Source organism: Felis catus, chromosome E3 (assembly GCF_018350175.1).
Source record: "Felis catus isolate Fca126 chromosome E3, F.catus_Fca126_mat1.0, whole genome shotgun sequence".
NCBI classification, from domain to species: domain Eukaryota; kingdom Metazoa; phylum Chordata; class Mammalia; order Carnivora; family Felidae; genus Felis; species Felis catus.
Window position 1 is genome coordinate 21,573,853 of NC_058383.1, and position 25,245 is coordinate 21,599,097.

Genomic DNA, 25,245 nt, shown 5'->3' on the forward strand with positions numbered 1-25,245 from the left:
TAAAGATTTTGCCTGTTTTGTCTACTGCTCTACCTCATTTCCTAGCACGATGTCTAGCACAGGTAGGTGATATCCAGACATATTTGTGGAATGAGTTATATTATACGAAGAGGAAGCAGAGAAGGGTGAGCTGGAGCAGAAGATGGAAGATTAAAAGGTGAATATTCAAACACAGATATTTGTCCAGGCCATACTCTATGCCAGTCCATACTCCCCTGGAGTGTGGTTCCGACGGGGAAAAACGATGCTGCCGCATGTTATTCTCCGAGATTACAGTTGCTGACAATCTCACTTTGCAGAGTGCATGTGAATAGACATGCGCCTCACTCAGTTTTCAATAAATAATTCTGCAGTAAATAAATGGAAAATAGCTTGATGCAGTTGTGGTGCATTTTTCAATCCTCCCTCTAATCGGGAAGCCCTTTTCCCTTGGACAATGGCCAAGAGACACCATATTTTCTGGGGTCATTGATTGAGGTGTAATGAATGGATGGCTTTAACACACTAGAACATCAGAAGATGGGCCAGGAAAAGAAGGGGGCGGGGGTGGCCCACGGCCTCAGGCATCACCTCTCGTTCAGACACACCTGCAACGGTGTACAGAGCTGTGATGGCCAACAGCCCAACAATGGCCAGGTAGAGATCCAGGTGCAGAGACTGCTGAATAAAGATGGCACCCGCATACATGTCCACCTGTAGAGACATGAAGTTCACGGATGAATGAATGGATGGACATTTTCAGCACCAAGTTCCCCTAAGACTGGATTCCAGCAAACGGAAGAGTCCTACATTGTGCTTTCTTCAGCCACCTCTTCCTGTATCAGAGGTCTCAAACTGGGACCCTTGGGCAAGTACATCTGAGACCCATTCACTGGGCTAATACGACAACCTCCTCAATGGCCCTCCTGCTGCTACTCCTGGTCTTTCTAGTCTCCATTCTCCACTTTGCAACCTTTATCAAATACCGCCATGAGCATATCATCCTTCTCCTGCCCATTAAAATTCTTCCGTGGCCCCCTACCGCCCCCAAGATAACGTCTATGTAAATAAGTTAGAGTTGCATGCCAGGCTTCATGGTCTGCTCGACCCTTGGCCTCATTTCCCTCACTCACTGCTTCCCTGCTTCCCTAACAAGCTATGCCCATCCATGTCGCCAATGTTTTGCTTGCTCTAGTCCATCCATCGGGAACACCAGTCCCCTTTCTCTAGTTCGTAATCCTCCTTGGTCATAACTTCCCTGGTGACCGCTTCCCCACGTCTGTAGCTTTCCACCAGACCCAGAGGCAGAATTCTGAAAGGATGCTGTCATCCAACGTCTGTCTTTCAAGCCTGCAGCTGGCATGGACTCAGTTATTGTTGTTTGGATTGAATGGGATTCCTCTGCACCCCCTGCACTCTCCTCACAAGAGACAGGCTCTCCTCAGCCCCAACTGGAAGTGGAGACAGCATCAGCTGAGTCACAGGCAGGCCTGGAGGCTGCAACGCATCTGCTCTTGGCCTCTTTCTAGAGATTGGCCCATCCAACCAAAGTTCAAGGTGGAGCAGGCTCAATGGCCTCAACCCATCTGATTAATAGCTGATCATTGTCTAATCCCAGGAGGAATATGACCGCTCCACCCAAGGGGTGACCTGCACCATCTAGAGATGTTGCCAGAGAACCTTTGGCAGAACCTTCTCCCGACTTCTTCTGCCCATGCTTGCCCTCTCCCTCCCACCCCTCCTACCCTCTGCTAACCTCCCGGAAGCCTGCCCCACAGGAGGAGGAAGTGCACAGGGAGGACACACTCCCAAGCAGTGGCTGTAGTTGATCTTCTCACCATGCCACAGGTACACGGCTGGGCTATGTCCCCACCTTACCGAGATCTTGGTGAAGATGTAGATAAACAGGTAGAGCACAGCCAAGATGATGGGGATCCTGTTGCCACCAAAGCGTTTCCTCAGGTATTCTGGCATCGTGGTGACCTAGGGGCCAGAGCTCGGTGGTCACCACATACCTGACTTTGGGCACATGGTCTCAGGGCACTGGCCCTTCCCTCCTCCCCAAACTCAGCAGCACCAATGGCCTTCTTGATCATAGGCCTAAGAAGGGAGGAGAAAATGGGGGCAGAGGGATGGGGTGTGGAGGAATTGGGGTTCTGTGCCGGGGGATGTACCCAACTACCAATCCCATCCCGAAGTTTGCTATCTCTTATCAGTTACTTAATGTTTTCCTTTCAACCAGCTCACCTAAACAGTTAAATACATTTACCTAAACTTCGAATCACCATCATAAATGGAAAATCAACCCTAAATTTAAGAGAACCAGCAAAAATAAACAACGGGTAGTAAAATAAACACCGGGTAGTAAAAAAATTCATTATTTTCTATTCCTTTCTGGCAACATCAAAGACTCTGGACCCTGAGCCTACTCATTTAAAAAAGAAAAAGAATGCTGGAGAAGTGTTGGATGGGTCTTGAAGACAGGCTAGGACCAATGTAAGGCTTTCCCCTTGAGCTCATCAAACAAGTGAAAGACAACAGAAAAGGAAATAACTCCACCCCGTGACTCAGTGTGGCGGGTCCCATGTCTGACACCTAAAAGCATCTCAAGAATCTCCATTCGTCCAGGTTCCAAACTTTGGGGAATTGCTCTATTCTAATCCTTTGGTCAAGGGGCACCTGGGTGGCTCACTCGGTGAACTGTCCTACTCCAGATCAGGTCATGATCCCATGTTGTGAGGTTGAGCCCCGCGTTGAGCTCTGTGCTGACAGCTCAGAGCCTGGAGCCTGCTTCAGATTCTGTGTCTCCCTCTCTCTCTCTCTCTCTCTGCCCCTCCCCATTTCATGCTCTGTATCTCTCTCTCAAAAATAAACATTAAAACAAGATTTAAACCTTCGGGCAGGTTACCAGCAAAAGCAGGGGATTCTAATAGCAGGCTCCAGGGTTGGCAAAAAGATGAGGGGGGGGCACTGAATCATGGCGGCTCCCTATGGCCCAGGCTGGGTGGTCCAAAGTCAGATGTCATTACCATATGGGCACCCAAGTGACTGGGGTGTGCTGCTGAAAACCACTGTTGAGGGTTTGGCATGTTCTTTCCCAATCTCCTCACCCTCACTGTACTCTAGCCCCAGACTTGCAGTTGAGACACTGCGACATCAAACCAATGGCTCTTCCGTGAGGTACTAGATCTTGGATGGGGAAGGACACAGTTATAAAGATATTTGCAGAAATGTTTGCAGCCTCTCCTCCAGGCTGTTGCTGCTTAGGTATCCCCAAGTCTAACCCAGGGAGGAGAAAACTAACAGGTCCCCCACCACAAGCTCATGAACGGCAAACCATCCATTCCGAGGTCAGATTGTGAAGGGATACTGGGAAAGACTAGATGGCTAGACTCGGTTCAAGAATAGCAAATAGTTGGGGCACCTGGGTGGCTCAGTTGGTTAAGCATCCGACTTCTGTTCAGGTCATGATCTCACCTCTTGGGTTTGAGCCCCACGTCAGGCTCTGTGCTGACAGCTCAGAGCCTGGAGCCTGCTTCCGATTCTGTGTCTCTCTCTCTCTCTCTGCCCCTCCCCACTCACGTTCTGTCTCTTTCTGTCTCTCAAAAACGAATAAACATTAAAAAAATTTTAATAAATAAATAAGAATTGTAAATGGCTAATGGTAATCTGGGTATTCAAGAACCCAAGGGTGTATGGTGCAAAATTATTTCCACTTCGATGTATGCTTGAAAGTCTTCTCACAATAAAATATTGGCCAAACAAACAAAAAAAAGAACTCCAGGAATAAATGGGCATTTTCAAATAAGAAAAAAGAAAAAAAGCTTCTTTTTCCTGCCCATCTCCCCCAGAGAACCATCTGGAACTCTGACTCTCATGTCTTCCCCTGGTTTTGCAGCAAGGTACCCACAACAGAGATTTTCCAGAAGCACATGCACTGACACTCTATCAAGGAATAACGCATGGGGACATTCAACCAGTACTGAACGGATGTGCCCGTGGTGATGGTGTGACAGCTGATTAGAGAGGACACGAAGAGCCTCAGTCCGTTCAGGTGAGAGGAACGGGCTTCCCTGGCAGATTTACTGTCTGTGACCACAGCTGTTAAACTGTCAAGGAGCTAAAAAGGCAAGCTGCCAGCAAGCAAGGTTGAGAAAGACGACAGAGCTGAGGGACGGCCCACAGGCAGCACAGGAACCACCCTCTGGTTGTAGCTGGGTGAATGTTAAAAAGAAGTAAATGCAGAGGTGCCTGGCTGGCTCAGTTGGTAAAGCATGCGACTCTTGATCTCAGGGTCATGAGTTCGAGCCCCACGTTGGACGTGGAGCCTACTTAAAAAAAAAAAAAAAAAAAAAAAAGAATAAGAAATAAATGCAGTAAATGCTGCCGTGGGGGGATGAGCACCCTAGTTCCTGAGGCCTCGCTGCTTGTGGGGCCCCTCCCTCCCAGACCCCCCATTTCCTGGGGCAGAGGACAGCAAGCGGCTTCCAGGACCTGCATACTGTCTCCCCCACCCCATCCCGACTGCCATACTTCCTCCTCATGTAAATCCCCTCCCTCTTCCTCCGAACCCCCCGCCCCCTACCTCCAGCCTTCCCCAGGGCCCTGCCCAGGACTCAAGGGGATTCCAGCTCCTTCAAGGTCTTCCTTTTCTTGGAGACCCTTTCCCAGTGTGGAAGCAGCCACAGGGACAATGCAGAGAACCCACATGGGACACCTTGCATGGTGTCTCAGTCTGCTGAGCCCCGGCAAGAATGGGGCATTTCTGCTCCAGCCCCCACTTCCCTGACCCACACCTGGGCCTCGTCAGCCCCAGGACCCCATTCACCTCCGACGCCCCAAACGTTCATCAGTACAGCCCTCTCACTTGCTAACTCTGGTGATGCTTTGGGATCTGACCAAGACTTCTGGTCCCTAACCAGTGCCTCTTCTCTTGGGTGTTAGCTCATTCCTCATGTTCTTCCTTCTGAATCCATCAAAGACCCTGCTGCTGAGTTATTTCAACAATATTTAATTGCACATCTCCTGTGTACCAGGCACAACTCTAGGAGAGAACAGAAATGGTTCCCACTCTCCTAGAGCTGACAATCTAATGGGAGACGCACACAGTCTAGGAAAGTGGTTCTCAACCGAGGATGATTTTGTACCTCCCTAGGGAACATTTGGCAACGCCTGGAGACGACTTGGCTGTCACAATTTGGGGTGTGGGGTGCTGCCAGCATCTACTTGGTAGAGACCAGGCATGCTGAGAAATGAGAAAGCTTGGTTTACTAGAAGAGGCACACAGTCTATTGGGAGACATCTGAGTTTAATAGCCACATGAGCTAATGCAAAGCAGCAAAGGTCACAATATGATGAAGAAGGAAATTTAACCTCATCAGGGAGGTCAGAGGGGCTTTTTGGAGGAATTATTGCTTAAAGTAGGATTTGAAAGATGAACAGGAGGTAACCTCCCTGTGAATGAAAAAGAAATTTCCAGCAAGAAGGGTAAGCATTGTAATGGTCACATCACAAGGCGAGGATGGGGAACCGATGGGACCTGGCATGCAGCTGACATTTGGCTCAATAAATGCATCTTCAATCAATGAATGAATGAACGGATCACACATACAACTGGTCTGTAAGTTTCCTGATGGGTGGCGTTAGCATTATCCCATTCTCAAACAACGGTGGACAAAAATCAGTATTACGTGGATAATTGACTTAAATGTGAAAAGTTCTAAAAGACAATATAGGAAAATATCTTTATGACCTTGGAGTAGGAAAATATTTTTTAAACAGAACATGAAAGACAGGAAAAAGTGATAAATGTGACTGCATTGCAGTTGAGAACTGCGTATCAAAAACATCATTAAGAGACTGGAAAGGCAAACCACAGAGTAGAAAAAGATACATATATACATTTGCAACACCTAAAACCACCCCAAGGGCTTGTTTCCAGAATATATAAAGAACCTCTGCAAATCAATAAGAAGCTCTATAACCTAATAATAATTTTATTTATTTATTTATTTATTTATTTATTTATTTATTTATTTTAATGTTTATTTATTTTTGACAGAGAGAGACAGAGCAAGAGTGGAGGAGGGACAGAGAGAGGAGACCCAGAATCTGAAACAGGCTCCAGGCTCTGAGCTGACAGCTCAGAGCCCGACGCGGGGCTCGAACTCACAGACCGCGAGATCATGACCTGAGCCAAAGTTGGACGCTCAACCGACTGAGCCACCCAGGCGCCCCTCACCTAATAATAATTTTTAAAAAGGTTGGCAAAAGCCCCAGACAAGTGACTTCCCCAAAGAGGAAATCCAAAGGGCCAAAAAAAATAAAAATAGAATTGTCAGTCGAAAGCGCATTGAGATTAGCAAGAATTTTAAAGTTGAAAAATACCAAGTGTTGGCAAGGATGTGAAGCAATGGAGACAAGGGAATTTGCAGACACTGCTGTTGGGACTCTAAGCTGATAGAAATACTCTGGGGGATATTGGGGGAGTATGTAGCAAAGCCAGACAAACATACCCAATAGCCCAGACACTCATAGGTAGACACTCTCCATAAACACCTGTTTACGTGCCTCAGGACACTTGTATAAATGCTCACGGGAGCATTAGCCATCACAGCCTAACACTGGGAACAACCTAAATGCCCATGAACAAAAGAATGGACAAACACATGGACACACAGGCTGTAGTCATACTACAGAACACTACACAGCAAAAAAAAAAAAAAAAAAAAAAAAAAAAATTAACACATCACTAATGAACGAATATGTTACCCTGATCCCATATACGTTTTTTCAAAAGTAAATTAAACCAACTGTCTAATTATGCATAATGAAACCTGCAAAGAAAAGCAAAGGAGTTAACTAGATGAACTTCAAGGAGAAAGGAAGGCATGGTCACGTGCTAAAGGCACACGGGGGAGGTTAGGTTTTATGTCTTGATCCGGGTGTTTATTTTACGATAGTTTATTAAGCTGTGCATTTGTGTTTTATCACGTTTTCAATGTATTTATTTCCCAATAAAAATGGAGTGGGTTGGGGCGCCTGGGTGGCTCAGTCGGTTAAGCGGCTGACTTCAGCTCAGGTCATGATCTCACAGTTTGTGAGTTCGAGCCCCGTGTCAGGCCCAGTGCTGACAGATCAGAGCCTGGAGCCTGTTTCAGAATCTGTGTCTCCCTCTCTCTGACCCTCCCCCGTTCATGCTGTCTGTCTCAAAAATAAATAAACGTTAAAAAAAATAAATAAAAAATAAATGGAGTGGGTAGATTTTTTCTTTTAAGTTTTTTAAAATATTTTTCTAAGTTTATTTATTTATTTTAAGAGAGAGTGAGAGAGCAGGGGAAGGCAGAGAGAGAGAATCCAAAGCAGGCTCCACACGGTCAGCACAGAGCCTGATGCAAGGGTTGAACTCACAAACTGTGAGATCATGACCTGAGTCAGTATCAAGAGTTGGACGCTTAACCAACTGAGCCACCCAGGCGCCCCTACTTTGTGTAGTTTTTAATTGCCATAATCAAAAGTTAAAATCAGTTCTTGCCTTATGAATGGTCCTGAGTATGATCTTGCCCCGTGTGGTAGAACCTTTGGAGCAGAATTAAATCTAGACAGTATGAGTGACATAAAGCTGTCAGATCAGAAACCATTTTTTAAACTACTTTTTCAAAATAGTCTAAAGCAGGGGTGCCCGGTGGTTCAGTCAGTTAAACGTCCGATTCTTTTTTGCTTTTAATTTTAATGTTTAATCTTTGAGAGAGAGAGAGAGCGAGAGAGAACGCAAGAGTAGGGGAGGGGCAGAGAGAGGAGACACAGAATGCAAAGCAGGCTCCAGGCTCCGAGCTGTCAGCACAGAGCCCGACGTGGGGCTCAAACAACCTGAGCCAAAGTTGGACGCTTAACCGACTAAGCCACCCAGGCGCCCCATAAATGTCCGACTCTTGATTTCAGCTGTCATGATCTCACATTTGGTGAGTTCGGGCTCTGTATTGGGCTCTACACAGACAGCATGACAGCATGAAGTCTGCTTGGGATTCTCTCTCTCCCTGCTCATGCTCTCTCTCCCTCTCTCAAAATAAATAAACTTAAAAACATATACACATATGTATGTATGTATGTGTATATACATATATAGATAGATAGATATAGATATAGAGACATAGATAGATATTTTAAGTCTAAAACAGCATTGTTATTTGGGAACAAACATTTTGACCCTTCGCATCTGCCAGAAAGAACTCAGTTTTTACAGCTGTGTGTGCAAAGGAAGAAAAGCAGTAACATGTTACCGCCTACACACGTCAAAGACACCACGAGCCTCACACCGGTGTGTTCGCATTGAAAACAGGTGCTTCTGGGCTCCCGTCTCCTCCAGCCCGTGTGCATCTTCATCATCGGTCACCAGGTGGGAGCTGCCAAGGGCGGGGCTCCCCTGGTCTCACCTGTGCGGCGTCCCTCGCCATGCGGGGACCGACCTCCCGGGGACTAAGGGAGGTCGTCAGGGGGGAAGGAGGGAACGCAGGGGTGACCCTCCCAAAGGGTTTCTCAGCCCACGGCACCCCGACTCCCCCACACTCACCTGACCAGCGATGTAGATGGGCAGGAAGATCCAGGCCAACATCAGCACGGAGAACAAGCCCTGCCCGGGGGAAAGAGAGTCAGGACTCGGCTCCCGCCAACCTCAAGGCGCTCATCTGGATCTCCCTCTGCCCCTGGAGGTAGCCAGGCCTGGCTCCACCTCTGGTCCAGTCTGCGTACCTCCCCCTCCCCGGACCATCATATTTCCACGTTTAAGTGGCAGAAGGGGACGAAGGAGGGAAGAGGGGAAATAGAAGCTTTTCCGTGACTCCTCATCCGGTGTCACCCTAAACCTCACGTCCTCCCCCTTCCTCCAGGCGTATTCCCTCCCTCGTTGAGCTAGGTTGGGCTTTGTAAGGGATCCCACCATACGGCAACGCGTGTCGCGTAGGCCGCAGGGTAGAATGAGCACTTTAAAAATATTAGTCACAGGGCGCCTGGGTGGCTCAGTAGGTTAAGTGTCCAACTCTTGCTTTCGGCTCAGGTCAGAGTTCACGAGTTCAAGACCTGCAGTGGGTTCTACACCGATGGTGCAGAGTCTGCTTGGGATTCTCTCTCTCTTTCTCTGCCCCTCCCCTGCTCACATTCTCTCTCTCTCTCTCTCAAAATAAATAAACTGGCTGGCTCAGTCAGTGGAGCATATGACTCTTGATCTAGGAGTTGTAAGGTCACGCCCCATGTTGGGCATAGAGCTTATCAATAAATAAAATAAATAAATAAGTAAATCGTTTGTTTCAAAGAAAGTTAGTCACTATGAAGATGAAAACCACCACTAACAGTGCAAGCCCTCCTCCTCAGTGAAAATCAGATCCTTCACGAGCCCTGCTCCATAGGACACTGCGTCCTCGCTCTTGGGCATCCGGGCAAGATAGGTCAAAGCACCACACCACAGATGTCACCTGCTTTTTGTGATACACAGAAAAACCCTCTGGTCCCGGGACACCTTCTGGCCTCTGCATCCGCAGGGAAGGGATTCGGAGCCCTCTTCTCCCACACAGTGGTTTATTAGGGTCCTGACCTTACCGGCCAGCACCGAGCACACCCACGCAAGCCAGAAGCCTGCGGGTCAAACTAGTTTTAGCTGGCGAGGGGTACCCTTGATGCTTCCTGCTTGTCTCCTCGTGAAGTACTTCTCCATTTTTACAAGTATGGGGCATTCACACTGTCCCCCAGGGTCACCTACTGGGCAAAGGGTGAGCTGTAGACACCCCTGGTAAGATACTTACATTCAACTCATAAGCAGTTACGGAAAGGCCCGCAGCAGCACCCGACCCTGCCAGGCCTACAAAATGCCCACTTCCAACATTGCTGGCAAACAAGGATGCACCCACCTGTAGGGAGACAGACAAGTCAGATCCTGGAGGCAAGGTCTACAGTATCTTCTCCCCACCCCCAGTTCTTCCCGTGCTCCAAAGGGACCAAGATAGAAGGAGAAATAGAGAAGGCAGGGCCATCCCTAGCCCATCTAGCATCTTCCTTTTTTTCAAATTAGAAAGACTCGTCTTCCCCCAAACTCTCTTACTTCCATCTATCAGTTATTGGCACAGTAAGTATGCATCTTCATGATGCCTAAAATGTGAATCATACCCCATAGGGTAGTGCAGTGCACAACACGGACAACTGTATGCATCGTCCCTGGGGGAAAGGATGACAGGTATTATGGAAGGTGCTTCATGAGGAGAATCAGGAAGCCTTTGTTATATATCCCAGTTCTGTTTCTACCTTGGCAAAGTAAATAGTTCTCCTTCTGGTAGAACATTAAGTGGCCAAGCCTATACTCAATGGCCCCAATCCCTGGTCTCAACAGATTGAACCAGACACCCCCAGTTACTTGGCCCAAAGTAGGTAAATTACATTTTCTCTCCTAAGAATCTGGAACTGGGACACCATCTCCGTTACCAAATCCTAGCTAGTTTCTCTCACTGAGGCCTATAGTCTCTTGATTAAACATAGAGCTTGGTCGGTGATGAAAGACTGATAAAGGCACCAAACTGTGGCTTTTTCTTTAATGCAGTCAGGAGGAGTGACGTAGAATAGGAAAGGGATGAGGTTCACACTATGCGATCTGACGTTATTTAATGCTATGTCAGTGGCAGCTGGAAAATCTTAGAGCGACTGTTCCTCATACTTTGGGAAACACTCGAATACAAGCCCCTTGAGGGTGAAGACCAGCTTACTGATGTGTTGGACAGAGTGCCAGACATCCTCCTCGGCGAATATATACTTTTAGGGAATTTGTTGAACATATAACGCAAAGCATGTCGTTGGTACCTTTTGAGAACAGTATGGTCATTGTCTCCACACATTTCACTGATCAGGGGCTCAGGTACCACTTGTCTCTCTGCACCTTAAACCCTACATCTTTTGGACTCAATGCGAATGGGAGCGGTCCTTCCTCTTCTTAGTTCAAAGATTCCACTCTTATTTCAGGAGATTCTAAGTAAACTATTATCCCTGACCATCCATGACGTAGGCAGGCCCATAGACACCTGGGTGCGTGTGTGTATGTGTGTGTGCACGTGCATGCTGTATTTGGCAATGCCCTGAGGTCCACTTGAGAAGAAAACACCAATTGGACTGCTGTGTTTGTTATTTGTGTTTTCAACATCCATTCCGCCTTGTCCCAGTAAGGGTTTCTAGCCCCTTCCCATCTCATCGCATATGCTTGAGGACAGGTTCCAACTCCACCCCCCCACTCCCCGCCCCAGCTCAGGCATTGAGTGTGTGACCCAGGCTTGAGCCAATTAGCACATCAAACTACCCTGGTCACAGTGACTGGCACGGAGGTGGGCATGGGACACAGTCAAAGATGAGATATTTTCCATGCTCTTCCGTGCACTGGAACTTGAGAGGATGAGAAGTCTAGAGCAAAGTCTGCTATCTTGTTGCCATGAAGTTGACTCTGTTTGGGGAATAGCGCTCATCCAGAAGAAGAGAAATTGATATGGAGGAAAGGAAGGGAGGAAGGGAGGAAGGGAGGAAGGGAGGAAGGGAGGAAGGGAGGAAGGAAGGAAGGAAGGAAGGAAGGAAGGAAGGAAGGAAGGGAGGGAAAGAGGGAGGGAGGAAGGAAAGGTTAAAGAGAGGAAGAGAGGGAGGGATGGAAACCAGGTCCTAATGATATCACTTGAGCCCTTGCACTCAACCATACCTGAAACCAGCCTAACTGATTGAGTTGGAGCTAAGCCTTCTCTAGACTGTGACTTCACACAACGTGCAACCCGGGTCCTGAGAGACCAAAGGCTAGACAGACCATCAGCATGTGAAGAAGTGACTTCAATTGAACCAAAGACCACTTACTGGCCACCACACCATGTCCCCTCCAGCTAGGAAGTAGCCTTTCACTGTGTCTCTTTTGGTCTTCACTGTGGACTGAAACAAAGAAGAAGGGTGGGTAACAGTCAGAGGCATCCCGAAGTGCCAAAGCCATGGAAAACTAACTGGGAGTCCAGCAGGCCAGATCTGGACAGCAAATATAGGGTGCTTTGGACCCACGGTTTTTAAGATTTTAATTTGAATGCTTTAGAGGAGACAAATTCTTCAGGTCAATACAACCCCTGCTTATGGCTGGCTCCCTTACATGTCTGAGTTTTCAACCCATGCTCATCGCTAGGATAGCTCATAAGGGGCACCATTTATTGAGTGTTAGTGCTACATAGTGTCACAGGAGCACAGCCATCAGACGCCCCTAAGCATCTCTGCGCTTTATCTCATGTTAATCCTTACAAACTCCTATGAAGTTGGTATCATGAGGCCCATCTAACAGACGAAGAAAATGAGACTCAGAAGTCACTCTAGTGCCATTGTTTCCTGAGAGTGGAAGTGTCGGGAATTCAGGTCTAGGTCAGCCTTGGGAGCCCATGTCCTTAGCCGGCCAACAAAACCGTCTTTAGAAGGAGTGAGCTTCTAAGCATCGAAGGTGTTCGAATAGACACATTTCGGCTGCTAAGTGGCTTGTCTGATCTTGGCAAGAAGTTGCACATCTCTGAGCCTGGGTGCGAACGCTGGTGAGGGGATTCTTACTGGATAGGACATGGCAGGAAATGGTATCTTTTCATCCCTGCAAATGAACTTTCTATAGAAAACAGAACCTGAGACTCATTCCGGTTCATTCCTGACACAGGAAGTATTTTTTTTTAAATAAAGAACTCCCGGGGCACCTTGGTGGCTCAGCAGGTTAAGTGTCCTCCAGCTCAGATCATGATCTCACGGTTCATGAGTTCGAGCCCCACATTGGGCTCTGTGCTGACAGCGTGGAGCCTGCTTGGGATTCTCTGTCTCTCTCTCTCTCTCTCAAAATAAATAAATAAACTTAATTTTTTTTTTTTAAATAAAGAACTCCTTGAAAGGGATTATCTAAATCCAGGGTTCCCAAACTAGTAATATATCAGAGACTCCTGGTCCTCTTGTGAAAATACCGATTCCCAGTGCCTCCAACCTCACCCTAACTTAACCCTGACCCCAAGGCTGTCTGACATGAAAACTCTTACTCTCAACAATGTCTCCTCCGTCTCACTATGTCCTGCTAAGAGCGGAGGGCAGGGGAGTGTGCAGAGAAAGGTCTTTGGAACGTCCAGCATTGCATCCCCTTGTTGACTTGGAGGAGGGAAAGCTAAGGGGTAGGAGTAGAAAAATGATGTGTAAGTAGTTGGAGCCAAGTGGGGACACCTTGGGGCTCAGCTTTCAAGTCTTTTGTACCAAATGGCCTAAAACCCAGATAGCAGTATCTTCTCTTCAGCATCCTTATCCCAAAATTACTAATGTTCTGAGCATGGAAGGAGTTCCTAGGGGCACCTGGCTGGCTCAGTCAGAGGAGGGGCATGCCATTCTTGATCTTGGGGTCACGAGTCTGAGCCCCATGCCAGGTGTAGAGATTACTTAAACAAATAAGAACTTTAAAAGAATAAAGAATTCCTAGAAATTGGTAAGTAAAAGAACAAGAACCTAATGAAAATGGGAAAAATAGATGAAACCGTGCATCACAGAAAGGAATGAAGTGGTCTTTAAACATATGTAAGGGTGTCCAGCCTCATTTATTATAAGATAAATGCAATTTTTTTAGAGACAGGGAGCGTGAGTGGGGGAGAGGGGCAGAGGGAGAGAGAATCCCAAGCAGGCTCCGTGCTGTCAGCACAGAGCCCAACACAGGGCTTGAACTCTCAGACCGTAACATCATGACCGGTGCCAAAGTTCTATGCTCAACGCACGGAGCCACCCAGGCACCCCAATCCTGTGCAACTTTTAAAAAGACAAGGAAGCTTCTATGCACTGATATGAAAAGATATCCCAGAGATCATGATAGGTGAAAAACAGCAAGGTGAAAAAACAACAGTATAATAACCTACTTCCTATTTAAGAAAGAGGTAAATATACATGATAACATTTGCTCGGATTTCCATAAGGAAACTCAAATTAATGTACAAACAAGTTTACAACAGTGGTTACTCGTGAAGGGAAGGGTAGTAGTGAAATTTTCACTATGTTTTTTTAAATGTTTATTTATTTATTTATTTATTTATTTATTTATTTATTTATTTAGTGTTTATTTATTTTGAGAGAGAGAGAGTGGGGGAAGGGCAGAGAGAAAGGGAGAGAGAGAATCCAAAGCAGGCTCTGGGCTATCAGTGCAGAATCTGACTCAGGGCTCAAACTCACAAACCTTGAGATCATGACTCCTGAGCCAAGATCAAAAGTCGGGACACTCAACCAACTGAGCCACCCAGACCCCCCCTAAGTTGCTTTTATTTGAACCTTGTGACTGTATTGCCTTAAAAAAAAAAAAAAAAAAAAAAAAAAAAAAAAAAAAAAAGCTGGGGCGCCTGGGTGGCTCAGTCAGCTAAGCATCCGACTCCAGCTCAGGTCATGATCTCAACAGTTTGTGGGTTCAAGCCCCGTGTTGGGCTCTGTGCTGACGGCATGGAGCCTGGAGCCCACTTTGAGTTCTGTGTCTCTCCCTGTCTCTTTGTCCCTCCCCTGCCCTTGCTCACACTCTGTCTCTCTCTCTCTCAAAAATAAAAAACATTAAAAACCTTGTTTTAAAAAGCTTGCTTTAAAAAAGAAGAAAGAGGGGCGCCTGGGTGGCGCAGTCGGTTAAGCGTCCGACTTCAGCCAGGTCACGATCTCGCGGTCTGTGAGTTCGAGCCCCGCGTCGGGCTCTGGGCTGATGGCTCAGAGCCTGGAGCCTGTTTCCGATTCTGTGTCTCCCTCTCTCTCTGCCCCTCCCCCGTTCATGCTCTGTCTCTCTCTGTCCCAAAAATAAATAAACGTTGAAAAAAAAAATTAAAAAAAAAAAAAAAGAAGAAAGAATATGGGCTTCAAAGTGAAGGAGATATGGATTCTAACCCAGCTGTGCTAACTTACTAATATACAAGGAGTTTCCATTTTTGAGCCTCAGTGTCCTTATCTATAAAATGGGTACAGCGGTAGCGTCTTCATAGACATCTGTGCAAATTACATGACATAGCATGAGATGAAAGTGCCTAAGACAGCACCTGACCCATGGTCAACTCTGTATTTTTACAAGTTTAAAGTTCTAATTACTTTACGACCTTGGGCGAGTTTCTACCTCTGCCTCCTCTGGCCTGGCTTACCCAAAGTCCAACAGCCAGGACGAAGAGGAAGTACAGAACCAACACCGCGATGTCACCTGGCTCCAGGCTCCTCTGGGGAAAAGCCTCCAGGGGATCGGACTCCGTGGGCTGAGGACTGCCGGAGCTGCTCTCCATGGTCCTGAGCAAACTTTCAATCTTGCGGGAAGTGCAAAAGCGGGTCAGACGCCAGCACTAGAGCTACTTCCTCACCCTCTGCGTGGCTACCTCCTTGGAGCAAGCGAAAGGGCACCTGTGGAGAGATGTGTAGTGGGGACAGATCTCCCAGGAAGGCAGATCCACCCACCCATCCATCCATGCATCCATCCATTCACTCATTCATTCAGCAAACGAATGATTTGAAGTCACATCAAATCAACAGCTAATTTTTAGCAACTCAGCCACTCACTCGGCAAAATATTAAGAACAAACTGAATAGTACAGATGGTTTCATCATCCCATCCCACTTCAGGAGCATATGACCAAGAGTGAGAGTAAAACGAGACACTGGAGTTATTTCCCATTTCTGAGGAACCTCAGAGGTGGGCAAGAGTCGAGCCAACATCTTGTCTGAGGCTCGGCGGGACACTAGTCTTGTTCCAGTGTCGGCCAGGCCCGTAAAACGGAATATATTTTGTAATATATACAGCACCTCCTACATCATTCTAAGTGTTTACAAACCTGTAAAGTGGGCACTATTGTTTTCATCCCCATTTTACAGATGGCAAAACTGAGACACAGGGAACTTGTCTAAGATTAATATGGCTCAAGTGGCAGAGACAGGACTTGAAGGCAAATAATCTTGCTCCAGAATCCATGCCTTGAACCACTGTGTCCTCGGCTGTTTCTCAGTATACTGTACTTCTGTGGGCAATTTAAGGGATTCCTATGGGGAACAGAATGTCCCCCTCAAGGATGGGCACCTTCTAATCCTCAGAACCTGTGAATATGTTAAGTTACATGGCCAAAAGACAATTGAGTTTACAAACAGAATTAAGGTTGCCAGTCAGCTCTCCTTAAAATTGGGAGATTTTCCCTGAAGTGTCTGAGTGAGATAATTGCAACCACAAAGGTCTTTAAAAGTGAAGAGAGGGGCGCCTGGGTGGCTCAGTCGGTTAAGCATCCGACTTCAGCTCAGGTCATGATCTCACGGTCCGTGAGTTCGAGCCCCGCGTCGGGCTCTGTGCTGACAGCTCAGAGCCTGGAGCCTGCTTCAGATTCTGTGTCTCCCTCTCTCTCTGACCCTCCCCCATTCATGCTCTGTCTCTCTCTGTCTCAAAAGTAAATAAAACATTAAAAAATTAAAAAAAAAAAAAAAAAAAAAAAAAGTGAAGAGAGAATCCGAAAAGAGAACCAGCATGAGAAGGATTTGGGCCAATGTTGCTGGCTTTGAAGATGCAGTAAAAGGGCCCGCAAACCAAGGAAAGCAGGCAGCTTCTAGAAGCTGGGAACAGAAATGAATGCATTCTACCCTAGAGCATCCGAAAGGAATTCAGCCGTGCTGTCACCTTAATGTTAGCCCAGGGAGACCCATTTAGAACCTGTGACTTCCAGAACTGTAAGATAATAACCCTGCATCGTTTCAAGCCACTACCTTCTGGTGATTTTTTGCAGCAATAATTGGAAACTAATAAAACTCCTAAGGGTGATTTTCAACCATAAGCGATTTGGGCATGGACTTATTCCCAGTGTGTAACTCCACTCTGGAGGTCTGGGAGTGAAAAGACTCACGATGCCCCCACGATCTACACACTGCCCCCCATCTACACACTGAGGTGTGAATAAGCATGTCACGTTTAAGGAATCACCAGATTCTTGCCTGAGTATTAGGTAAGATTAGGAAGAGGGGACTGGGCAGTGGGGTCGATCAGATATGAAGGTGACTATCTCAGCCCTTTGATGTCATTAAAGGATTTTTATAGGGTCAGCGATTCCCAACTTCTCAGACATCAAATATAGCAAATATTTTTATAGCAAATATTTTTATAAAGATTTTTAAATCAATTTATTTATTTTGAGAGAGAGAGAGAGCAGGAGCAAGGGAGGAGCGGAGAAGGAGGGAGCAGGGGAGAGAGAATCAAAGCAGGCCCCACGATGTCTCCGTGCAGCCTGACGCGGGGCGGGGGTGGGGGGGTCGGGTCAAACTCACAAACCCAGAGATCATGGCCTGAGCCAAAACCAAGACTCAGATGCTTAACCGACTGAGTCACCCAGGCGCCCTTGCACATCACTTTTTAAAAAGTCTATACAATGCTTTAAGTCCAAAAGAAATAAAAGGAAAGCCATTTATGATAAACTGATGAATGCTTCAACATATCACCGATCTGCCGACTCCACGGGAGACCCCAAGAACAGTCAGATACTTGCACCCACTACGCTAAGTTTTGAACGTAAGGGAAATGAGAAAGTCGGAAGCCATTTTAGTGCAAAACCTCAGAATCAAAAGTGAATCCGCAGAGGAACAGCACCAGCATCAACAGTGTGGGGGTTGGGGTGCTGACCCTCTTGTGCAGCCGAAAATCCACGTGCGGTTTTTGACTCCCCCAAAATGTAACTACAATTAGCCTACTGTGATTTTAAATGTTATGGAAAAGTCCAAGCAATACCGTGCTTTTAAGACAGAGCACTGAAAAATATTTGAGACAATGCTGTGAAGATAAAAGCAGGCACATTCTTTGCTTTAAAAAATTTGGGGCGCCTGGGGGGCTCAGTTGATTAAGCGTCCGACTTTGGCTCAGGTCACGATCTTGCAGTTCGTGAGTTCGAGCCCCTCATTGGGCTCTGGGCTGACAGCTCAGAGCCTGGAGTCTGCTTCAGATTCTGTGTCTCTGGCTCTCTCTGCTCCTCCCCCACTTGTGTTCTGTCTCTCTCTCTCTCTCAAAAATAAACAAACATCAATCAACAAATAAACAAATATCAAAAAAATTTTTAAATTAAAAACAAACCACTTGGTGTTTCATATACACTGGAGCTCTAGTCTATAAGCATGTTGTTCACCCACATGCAAGTCTGGAACATCTCGAAAGTTCATGCTGCATGGGGCAGTTCTGTGCATTTCGGGGAGTCTAGCATCTCTGGTCTCCATGCACCGAAGGCCAGTGGTACCCCCAAACGACTGTCATAAGCAAAGATGCTCCCATACTTTTTCAAAGCATCTCCTGTTGGGCAGCCATGCCCCCACGGCACACCTGTGCTCTGGGTTAAGGGACAAGGGAGTTGTAGGATCCAATGGGGGTGAGGGTAGGTTGACTAGAAGCAAGGGTGAGGGTAGGTTGACTAGAAGGTGACCGTGTAATGCCACAGACTTTAGATGAAATCTAGAGGGGTGTGCGAGAGGATGTGAGAAATAACTTGGGGTTAAAATCAGCAGTGCTTGGGGCACCTGGGTGGCTCAGTCGGTTAAGCGGCCGACTTCAGCCAGGTCATGATCTCGCGGTCCGTGAGTTCGAGCCCCGCGTCGGGCTCTGTGCTGACAGCTCAGAGCCTGGAGCCTGTTTCAGATTCTGTGTTTCCCTCTCTCTGACCTTCCCCCGTTCATGCTGTCTCTCCCTGTCTCAAAAAATCAATAAACGTTAAAAAAAATTTTTTTTTAAAAATCAGCAGTGTTTGGGGCGCCTGGGAGTTTCAGTCGGTTAAGCGTCTGATTTTGGCTCAGGTCATGATCTCGCAGTCCGTGAGTTCGAGCCCCGCGTCGGGCTTTGTGCTGACAGCGCAGAGCCTGGAACCTGTTTCGGATTCTGTGTCTTCCTCTCTCTCTGACCCTCCCCTGTTCATGCTCTGTCTCTCTCTGTCTCAAAAATAAATAAACGTTAAAAAAAATTTAAAAAAAAATCAGCAGTGCTTGGGGCGCCTGGGTGTTTCAGTCGGTTAAGCGTCTGATTTTGGCTCAGGTCATGATCTCAGGGTTTGTGAGTTTGAGCCCCGCACTGGCCTCTGTGCGGGACAGCTGGGAGCCTGGTGACTGTTTCGGATTCTGTGTCTCCCTCTCTGTCTGCCCCTCCCCTACTCACACTCTGTCTCTCCTTCAAAAATAAATAAACATTCCAAAAATTTTTTTTAAAAATCAATAGGGCTTGGTGATTAATCAACAGGGTAAGGATTGGGGAGTAATTTCCCGCAGACAGAACAGCCTGATTACCTGGGCAGGCTGTTCCTTGTTCCTAGAGTACGTTTCCTCATCCTCAATAACTCTTTGTTATGGGGTGGGGGAGGCTGTCCTGTGCAACACAGGATGTTTAACAACCTCTCTGGTAGCTACCCACTGGATGCCAGGAGCATCTTCTCCCAACTGTAAGAACCACAGAAGTCCCCTGGGTGGAGAACAGGACCTTAGAGCCCTATAAGAGGGGACTGGATGTTCACTTAGACAAGATGCCTCAGGGGGGCGCTCTATGACCTTACGTTTCCTTCGCATGCCAAGTATGACTTTGAACTTCTCCCTGGGGCTGCACCTTGCCTAGTTCTGTTGGGAGGGTGCTCACAGCTTCTCAGACCTAATCTTCCCTGGAAGGGAAGACCCAAGCAGCCATGGGTCCACCGCATTTATGGAGGGGAAAGAGGGAAGAGAGAAGGAGGGAAAGAGGGAAGCCAGCCAGTAGTGGGCAGACCCAGCTCAGACACTTACTCTGTCCTAATACAGGAGGAAGTTGAGTAGCAGAAGCCAGGATTCCCCTCACCCAGCAGCCAATCAGCCTAGATTTCATGGCCATTGTCATCTGTGAAATGGGGTAATATCCTGCTCCGAACCAACCTAACTGGACCAGACACCTGCAAAGTCTTTGTTCAAGAAAGTGGGAAGGGAGGCTAGTTTCTTGGGTCAGAAGAGAGGCTCATAAAAAAGGGTCTTACCAGGAGAGGCACATTTTGGAGGCTTGGAGAGGAGGGCGCTGGATGGTCCCTCAGGGTAGCTCAAGGGTGAAATCCCTATTAAGTAGGTAGGGTCAGTGCACGTGATCAGCCAAGAAGCTGTGGCTGGGAGAGGTTTAGCATCATGTCCACAGCCAGGGCTCGAACCCCGATCTGTATGGTTTCACAACCTGTGTTTTTAAACACACTGACCTGCTGCTTCCAAATCCAGGGGCTTCGGGGAAGGTGAGGGCTTAGAGCTCAGGAAGCAGTTCAAGGCGGAGATTGACGCAGAACTGAGGAGTAGGGTGGATGGTTCTAGAACCCAGCAGGTCTGAAAGGGAGGAAGGAGGGGCAGTGGGTTGAAGGGTGAGGCGGCCCCTCCCCCAGCTGCCCCTTGCAGGCCTCTGCCCGCCAGGCACCGAGGGCGGTGGGAGCGGATAAACAACTTATTCATCACAGCTCCGGGCAGGCTGGCACTGACTCCAGGCTCTTCCTGGGTCCCAGGGAGGTGGGGGCCCTGCCAGGGGCCGGGAGGGACCGGCCCGTGGGTGTGGCAGGATTAGGAGTGTGGATCAGGGAAGCTGTGAACCCCAGTGCTGCTGGTTCACCCACATGCTCACAGGCTCAATGAGCCCCTTCTGAGCAAAATCTGTGAGCACTGTGGATTGGAGGCATGGAGATCACTTCTCATCTGGTCAGCCTGTGAGGCACACACCAGTCCCCTTTACAGGTGGGAGACGGAGGCATGAAGAGGGAAAAGTGAGCTGGGCTCGAGTCTTCGCCACTTGCTTCTAGGTCACAGTAAATGCCCAGCGGTAGGATTCGAACCCAGGTCCTCAGCTGAAGGAACTTGCATTATCCCATACTGGCTGTTCTGTCGTTATTTCCTCCCTCCCTCCCGCCCATCTTGCCTGTCTGCTCCCCTCCTCCTTCCCTCCCCGCTTTTCTGTTCTTTTCCACAAGCATTTATTAGGCACCAGCTGTGTGCCAGGGTCTGTGCTAGGCACAAAGTAGTGAGTGGGGCAGACATGGCCCCTGCAGCTCTGTACGTGAGAGCCCTGTGCCCTTGCGCTGTTCTAGACGGGGCCAAGCTGGGGGTGGGGTCCGGGTTCACCTCCTGGGAGGGACCCTCTCTGTATGGGAGGGCAGGGTTAGCGGGAGTATGGACAAAGCTGTCCTTGTAACAACAGCTTTGTTTGTAAGAACACCCTGCCCTAGCAGTCACCGATGGGCTGGAGAACAAAGGAAGCCCAGCACCCAGGGATGGCAGCCTACCCTTTTCCTTTTAGCCGGTTACATAATTTGCCACAGCAGATGTGGAAATTTTCCATACCCCAGTCCGAGGAAAAGACCGGGAAATGCGTCCACAGGTGGGGTGTGGGCCCTAGGTTTCTTAGGCTGGTTCCCCTGTGTGCGTCCACTGCCGGGGGTCAGATTTACATTATTCTTTTTTTGAGGGGGGGGGGGGGATGAGCAGGGGAGGGGCAGAGAGAGAGAGAGACAGAGACAGAGAAAGAGAGAATCTCAAGCAGGCTCCGCGCTGTCAGCACAGAGCCTGGTGCAGGGCTCGAACTCACAAACCATAAGATCATGACCTGAGCCGAAACCCAGAGTCGCTCAGCCCAGGACGCTCAACCGACTGAGACACCCAGGCCGCCCCTACATGATTCTTTATAACTTACGTGTCTTGAAACATTTCATCACAAAAGAAACAGAAACAAACAGAACAAGATTTACAGCATAACATCATCTGCATATGTTAAACACATGCAAGACACAAAATAGTTTGACGTATTTTGCCAGGACGCAGGTACATTTGTCAAACCACATTATTGGGGACAGGAAATAAAAGAGACAGACAGACAGAAACTAGGGAGGGGCCCTGCTCTGACAACAGACAACAACTATTTTCCTGCAAGACTTAATTATAGACCAAAGCTCTCTGGGAAAGGGCTGCCCTGATCGAGTATAAAGATACTTGCACTGCATGGCCTGATCCAAATCCTGGCTCTGCCTCTTATTAGCTCCGTGATCTTGGGCAAACAACTTCTCTGAGGCTCAGTTTCCCCATCTATAAAAGCCTATGTCACAGGCTTGTTAAAAACTTTAAACAAGTCCATTATATAACATGATTAAGTCTAGAATACTTGGTGTATCCTTGTCCTTGTTAGAGAAAAAAAAAAAAAAGAGCCTGGACTTTGTGGTCAAGTGGATCCTGGCCACCTACGTGTGTGAATCTCATTTTAAATCCACAACACCCGAGAGGTCAGGTCTCTGATTAACCCCATTGAACACGGGAGAAAAATAAAGCAGCGGCACTGGGCCCAAAGTCACACTGCTGGTAAATGACTGAACCCAGGTGCAACCCAGGCTTACGGCCTAAGTCTGTAACCGCTGCCTGGCAGGGAAAATGCCAGGGGTGGGGACCTTCGGGGATGACCTTGTCTCGTGATTCCTCAAACAGAACACGTCCAGGGGCACCTGGGTGGCTCGGTCGGTTAAGCAGCCGACTTCGGCTCAGGTCATGATCTCGCGGTCCGTGAGTTTGAGCCCCGCGTCGGGCTCTGTGCTGACAGCTCAGAGCCCGGAGCCTGTTTCAGATTCTGCGTCTCCCTCTCGTTGACCCTCCCCCGTTCATGCTCTGTCTCTCTCTGTCTCAAAAATGAATAAATGTTAAAAAAAAAAAATTAAAAAAAAAAAAAACACGTCCAATTTGGGGAGCACGCTGTTGGAAGCCAGGACCCGCCACGACGCTCAGCGGCCACTTTTAACAACCTGCCGCTTGCAGACGCCCAAGAGCCTTAAGTCATGCGTCCATTTATTCACTCACCCGTCCAGGGGTCTGTGGGCACCTGCGATGTGTGGGGGGTCCTGTGCCCAAGCGAGATGGCTACGAGGGCCATTGCCAGGGCCACACACTGTCGAAGCACTTAGAGGGTCTCCTTCTCAACTCCCGGAATCTATTGGTCCCTAATTCATTCCCTTCCACCTCCCAAGCATGGCTAAATCCATCCATTTTCCCTTTACTTCCAGGCGTCCATCCATCCATCCCAAGCCAGCACCACCTGGGTCTACACTAGGGCAAGGACCTCTCGCCTCATCCCCTTCCAACCCACCCCTCGGGTGGAAGCCACAGGGATCGTTGACCATAAGTCAGATCAGGACATCACTAGCCTCATCTCTCACCGGCCCTTGAGCACTACTCTGGCCTCAGAGTCTTTGCCATTCTGTTCCCTCTGCCTGGAATGCTCTTCCCTCTCTCCAGCCTCGGCTTGACCAGCTCCTATCCGGGCTTCAGATGTTATCCTACCATCACAAGCCCAGAGGAGCTCTCTCCCCGCCTCAGCCTAAATTGGGTCCTTAAGTTATTTGCCGTCAGAACAAAGGTGACTTTTCCTCACTGTTGAGTCAAACAAGATGTCGGGTTGGTATGAGTCATCATTGGCCGTTCCCGCTACTGTAAGCTCTTGGAAAGCAGGGACCATGTGTGTCTTGCTCACACTATTCCGAAGCTGGCACTCAATAGACATCTGGGTAGCACACATGGGATTTCCAGTAAAAAAAAACAAACAAAAGGGGAGCCTGGGTGGCTCAGTCGGTTGGGCATCCAACTTCGGCTCAGGTCATGATCTCGCGGATTATGAGTTCCAGCCCCACATCGGGCTCTGTGCTGATGGCTCAGAGCCTGGAGCCTGCTTTGGATTCTGTGTCCCCTTCTCTCTCTCCCCCTCCCATGCTCATGCTCTCTCTCTGTCCCTCAATAATAAATAAACATTAAAAAAAATTTTTTTAAACAAAAAACAAACAAAACCATGGGATTTCCAGAGCCTTTGCTATATACCCTTGCACGTTATGACCCCTCCTCCCCCAAGTCCTATCCCTAAGGACTTCGGGAGGGCACCTCTCCCTTGCGCTTCTCCAGAATCATCCAGCACAACACCCACTGTCGGAAAACCAGATGTTGTGGGTGAGCTCATGGCTGTGGGAGTGGAGTCTCGGCTTTGCCTCTCACTATCAGTGCAAACCTGGGCGTGCTTCCGGATGGCTGTCTGTCTCTCTCTGTGAATCAGGCTGGCTGTGTCCTCCGCAGGGACTGACCAGGCCCAGGAGGAGGAGGCCAGTACATGTGCCAGCACATTGCAGTGAAACTCAGATTTGCCTTGTAAATAGCAGCCGGGCAGGCAGCAGCCCATCCCCCCGGCCTTTCAGGGGTTTACAAAGATATTTCCACCCGCATTATCTCTTTGGGTCCTTGGGAGATAGCACGCCTGCAGGCTGGGCTGGGCTGGGGTTTACATTCCCATTTAACAGATAAGAAACCTGAGGCTCAGTGAAGTGAAATGATCCACCAACTCCGAACTTAGGAAGTGGACGAACGGGGACCAAGCCTGGTGCCACTGGGCTGTACCCACCCCCCCAACAACACACACTCCATGTGCCCGGTAGAGAGGAGCTATGCCCCCACCCCCGGCTCACAGCGGGAGTCCTCTCAGCCACCAGGGCCTCCCTTCCCCAGACCAATGTCCCCAGTGTGGAGAATGGGCACCAGGTTGGGCAAGGTGCCAGCAAGGAACCTTACCTTCCTCTGATGCAGGGCTCACCTGCCCTGGGGCCTGCCCGTGGCTTCTGAGGCAGAAGGAGGTTGTGGAGAAGGGCCCCACCCCCCGCCGGCTCCTCCCCCCTCCTAGCCAGGGGACAGCGGCCGCCCTCTCCTGCACCGCCTACAGCTGAGAGCCTCCTTGCAGGTCAAACTCCAAATTCCAGCCCCACTACAGGCAGGGGTGAGGAAGAGAATGATATCCCCAGGCACCAGAGACGGTGGGCCCAGCCCTGAACCCCTGAACTCTGTGCAGGCCCCAGTGGGGAGGAGGGTAATCCCTGAGCTCCGCCCACACAGCCTCCACCTGGTAGGGTGCCCATGGCAGGGAGGGGTAGGAGAGTGGCAGGGAGGAGGGGTGGGGGAGTGGCAGGAGCCCCGAACTGTCCTGCTTCACTCACCCACTCCTCCACTGGCCCGCCTCCACGCTGGGGACAGGCGGGCTTGGGACGAGCTGGGGGAAGGGGGGAGGAGAGATGCGGGGACTGGGGGGGGGGATGAGGGGGGAGGCAGGGGACAGCGGAAAAATCCCAGGAGGGCACTTGCAGTCACGGCCCCATCACTGCAGCAGCAGTAACAGTGACCACCCTTTGTTCAGCCCCTTTTGCCGAGTGCTCTCCGGGCCAAGGCAGCGCAAAGACAAGCGTCTCGAGCCCAGGGGAGCTATGG

The 25,245-nt window shown here is 48.8% G+C and overlaps 1 protein-coding gene across 2 annotated transcripts in view; it reads right to left on the minus strand.

Moving 5' to 3' along the window:
• Positions 1-24,682, minus strand: part of SLC5A11 (solute carrier family 5 member 11) — a 47,705-nt gene extending 23,023 nt beyond the window's left edge. Inside the window, exons 1-8 of one of the 2 annotated variants that reach the window (XM_019820776.3) lie at positions 24,559-24,646; positions 20,190-20,310; positions 15,135-15,384; positions 11,845-11,916; positions 9,774-9,878; positions 8,549-8,608; positions 1,858-1,962; positions 588-693 (exon numbers count right to left, since the gene is read on the minus strand). In XM_019820776.3, the coding sequence (XP_019676335.1) occupies positions 588-693; positions 1,858-1,962; positions 8,549-8,608; positions 9,774-9,878; positions 11,845-11,916; positions 15,135-15,269 (583 nt within the window). In that variant the 5' untranslated portion in view covers positions 15,270-15,384; positions 20,190-20,310; positions 24,559-24,646. Of the gene's footprint in view, positions 1-587; positions 694-1,857; positions 1,963-8,548; positions 8,609-9,773; positions 9,879-11,844; positions 11,917-15,134; positions 15,385-20,189; positions 20,311-24,558 lie in introns of both variants that reach the window. The other variant, XM_003998755.5, reaches the window with a different exon arrangement.
• Positions 24,683-25,245: the final 563 nt, after the last annotated feature.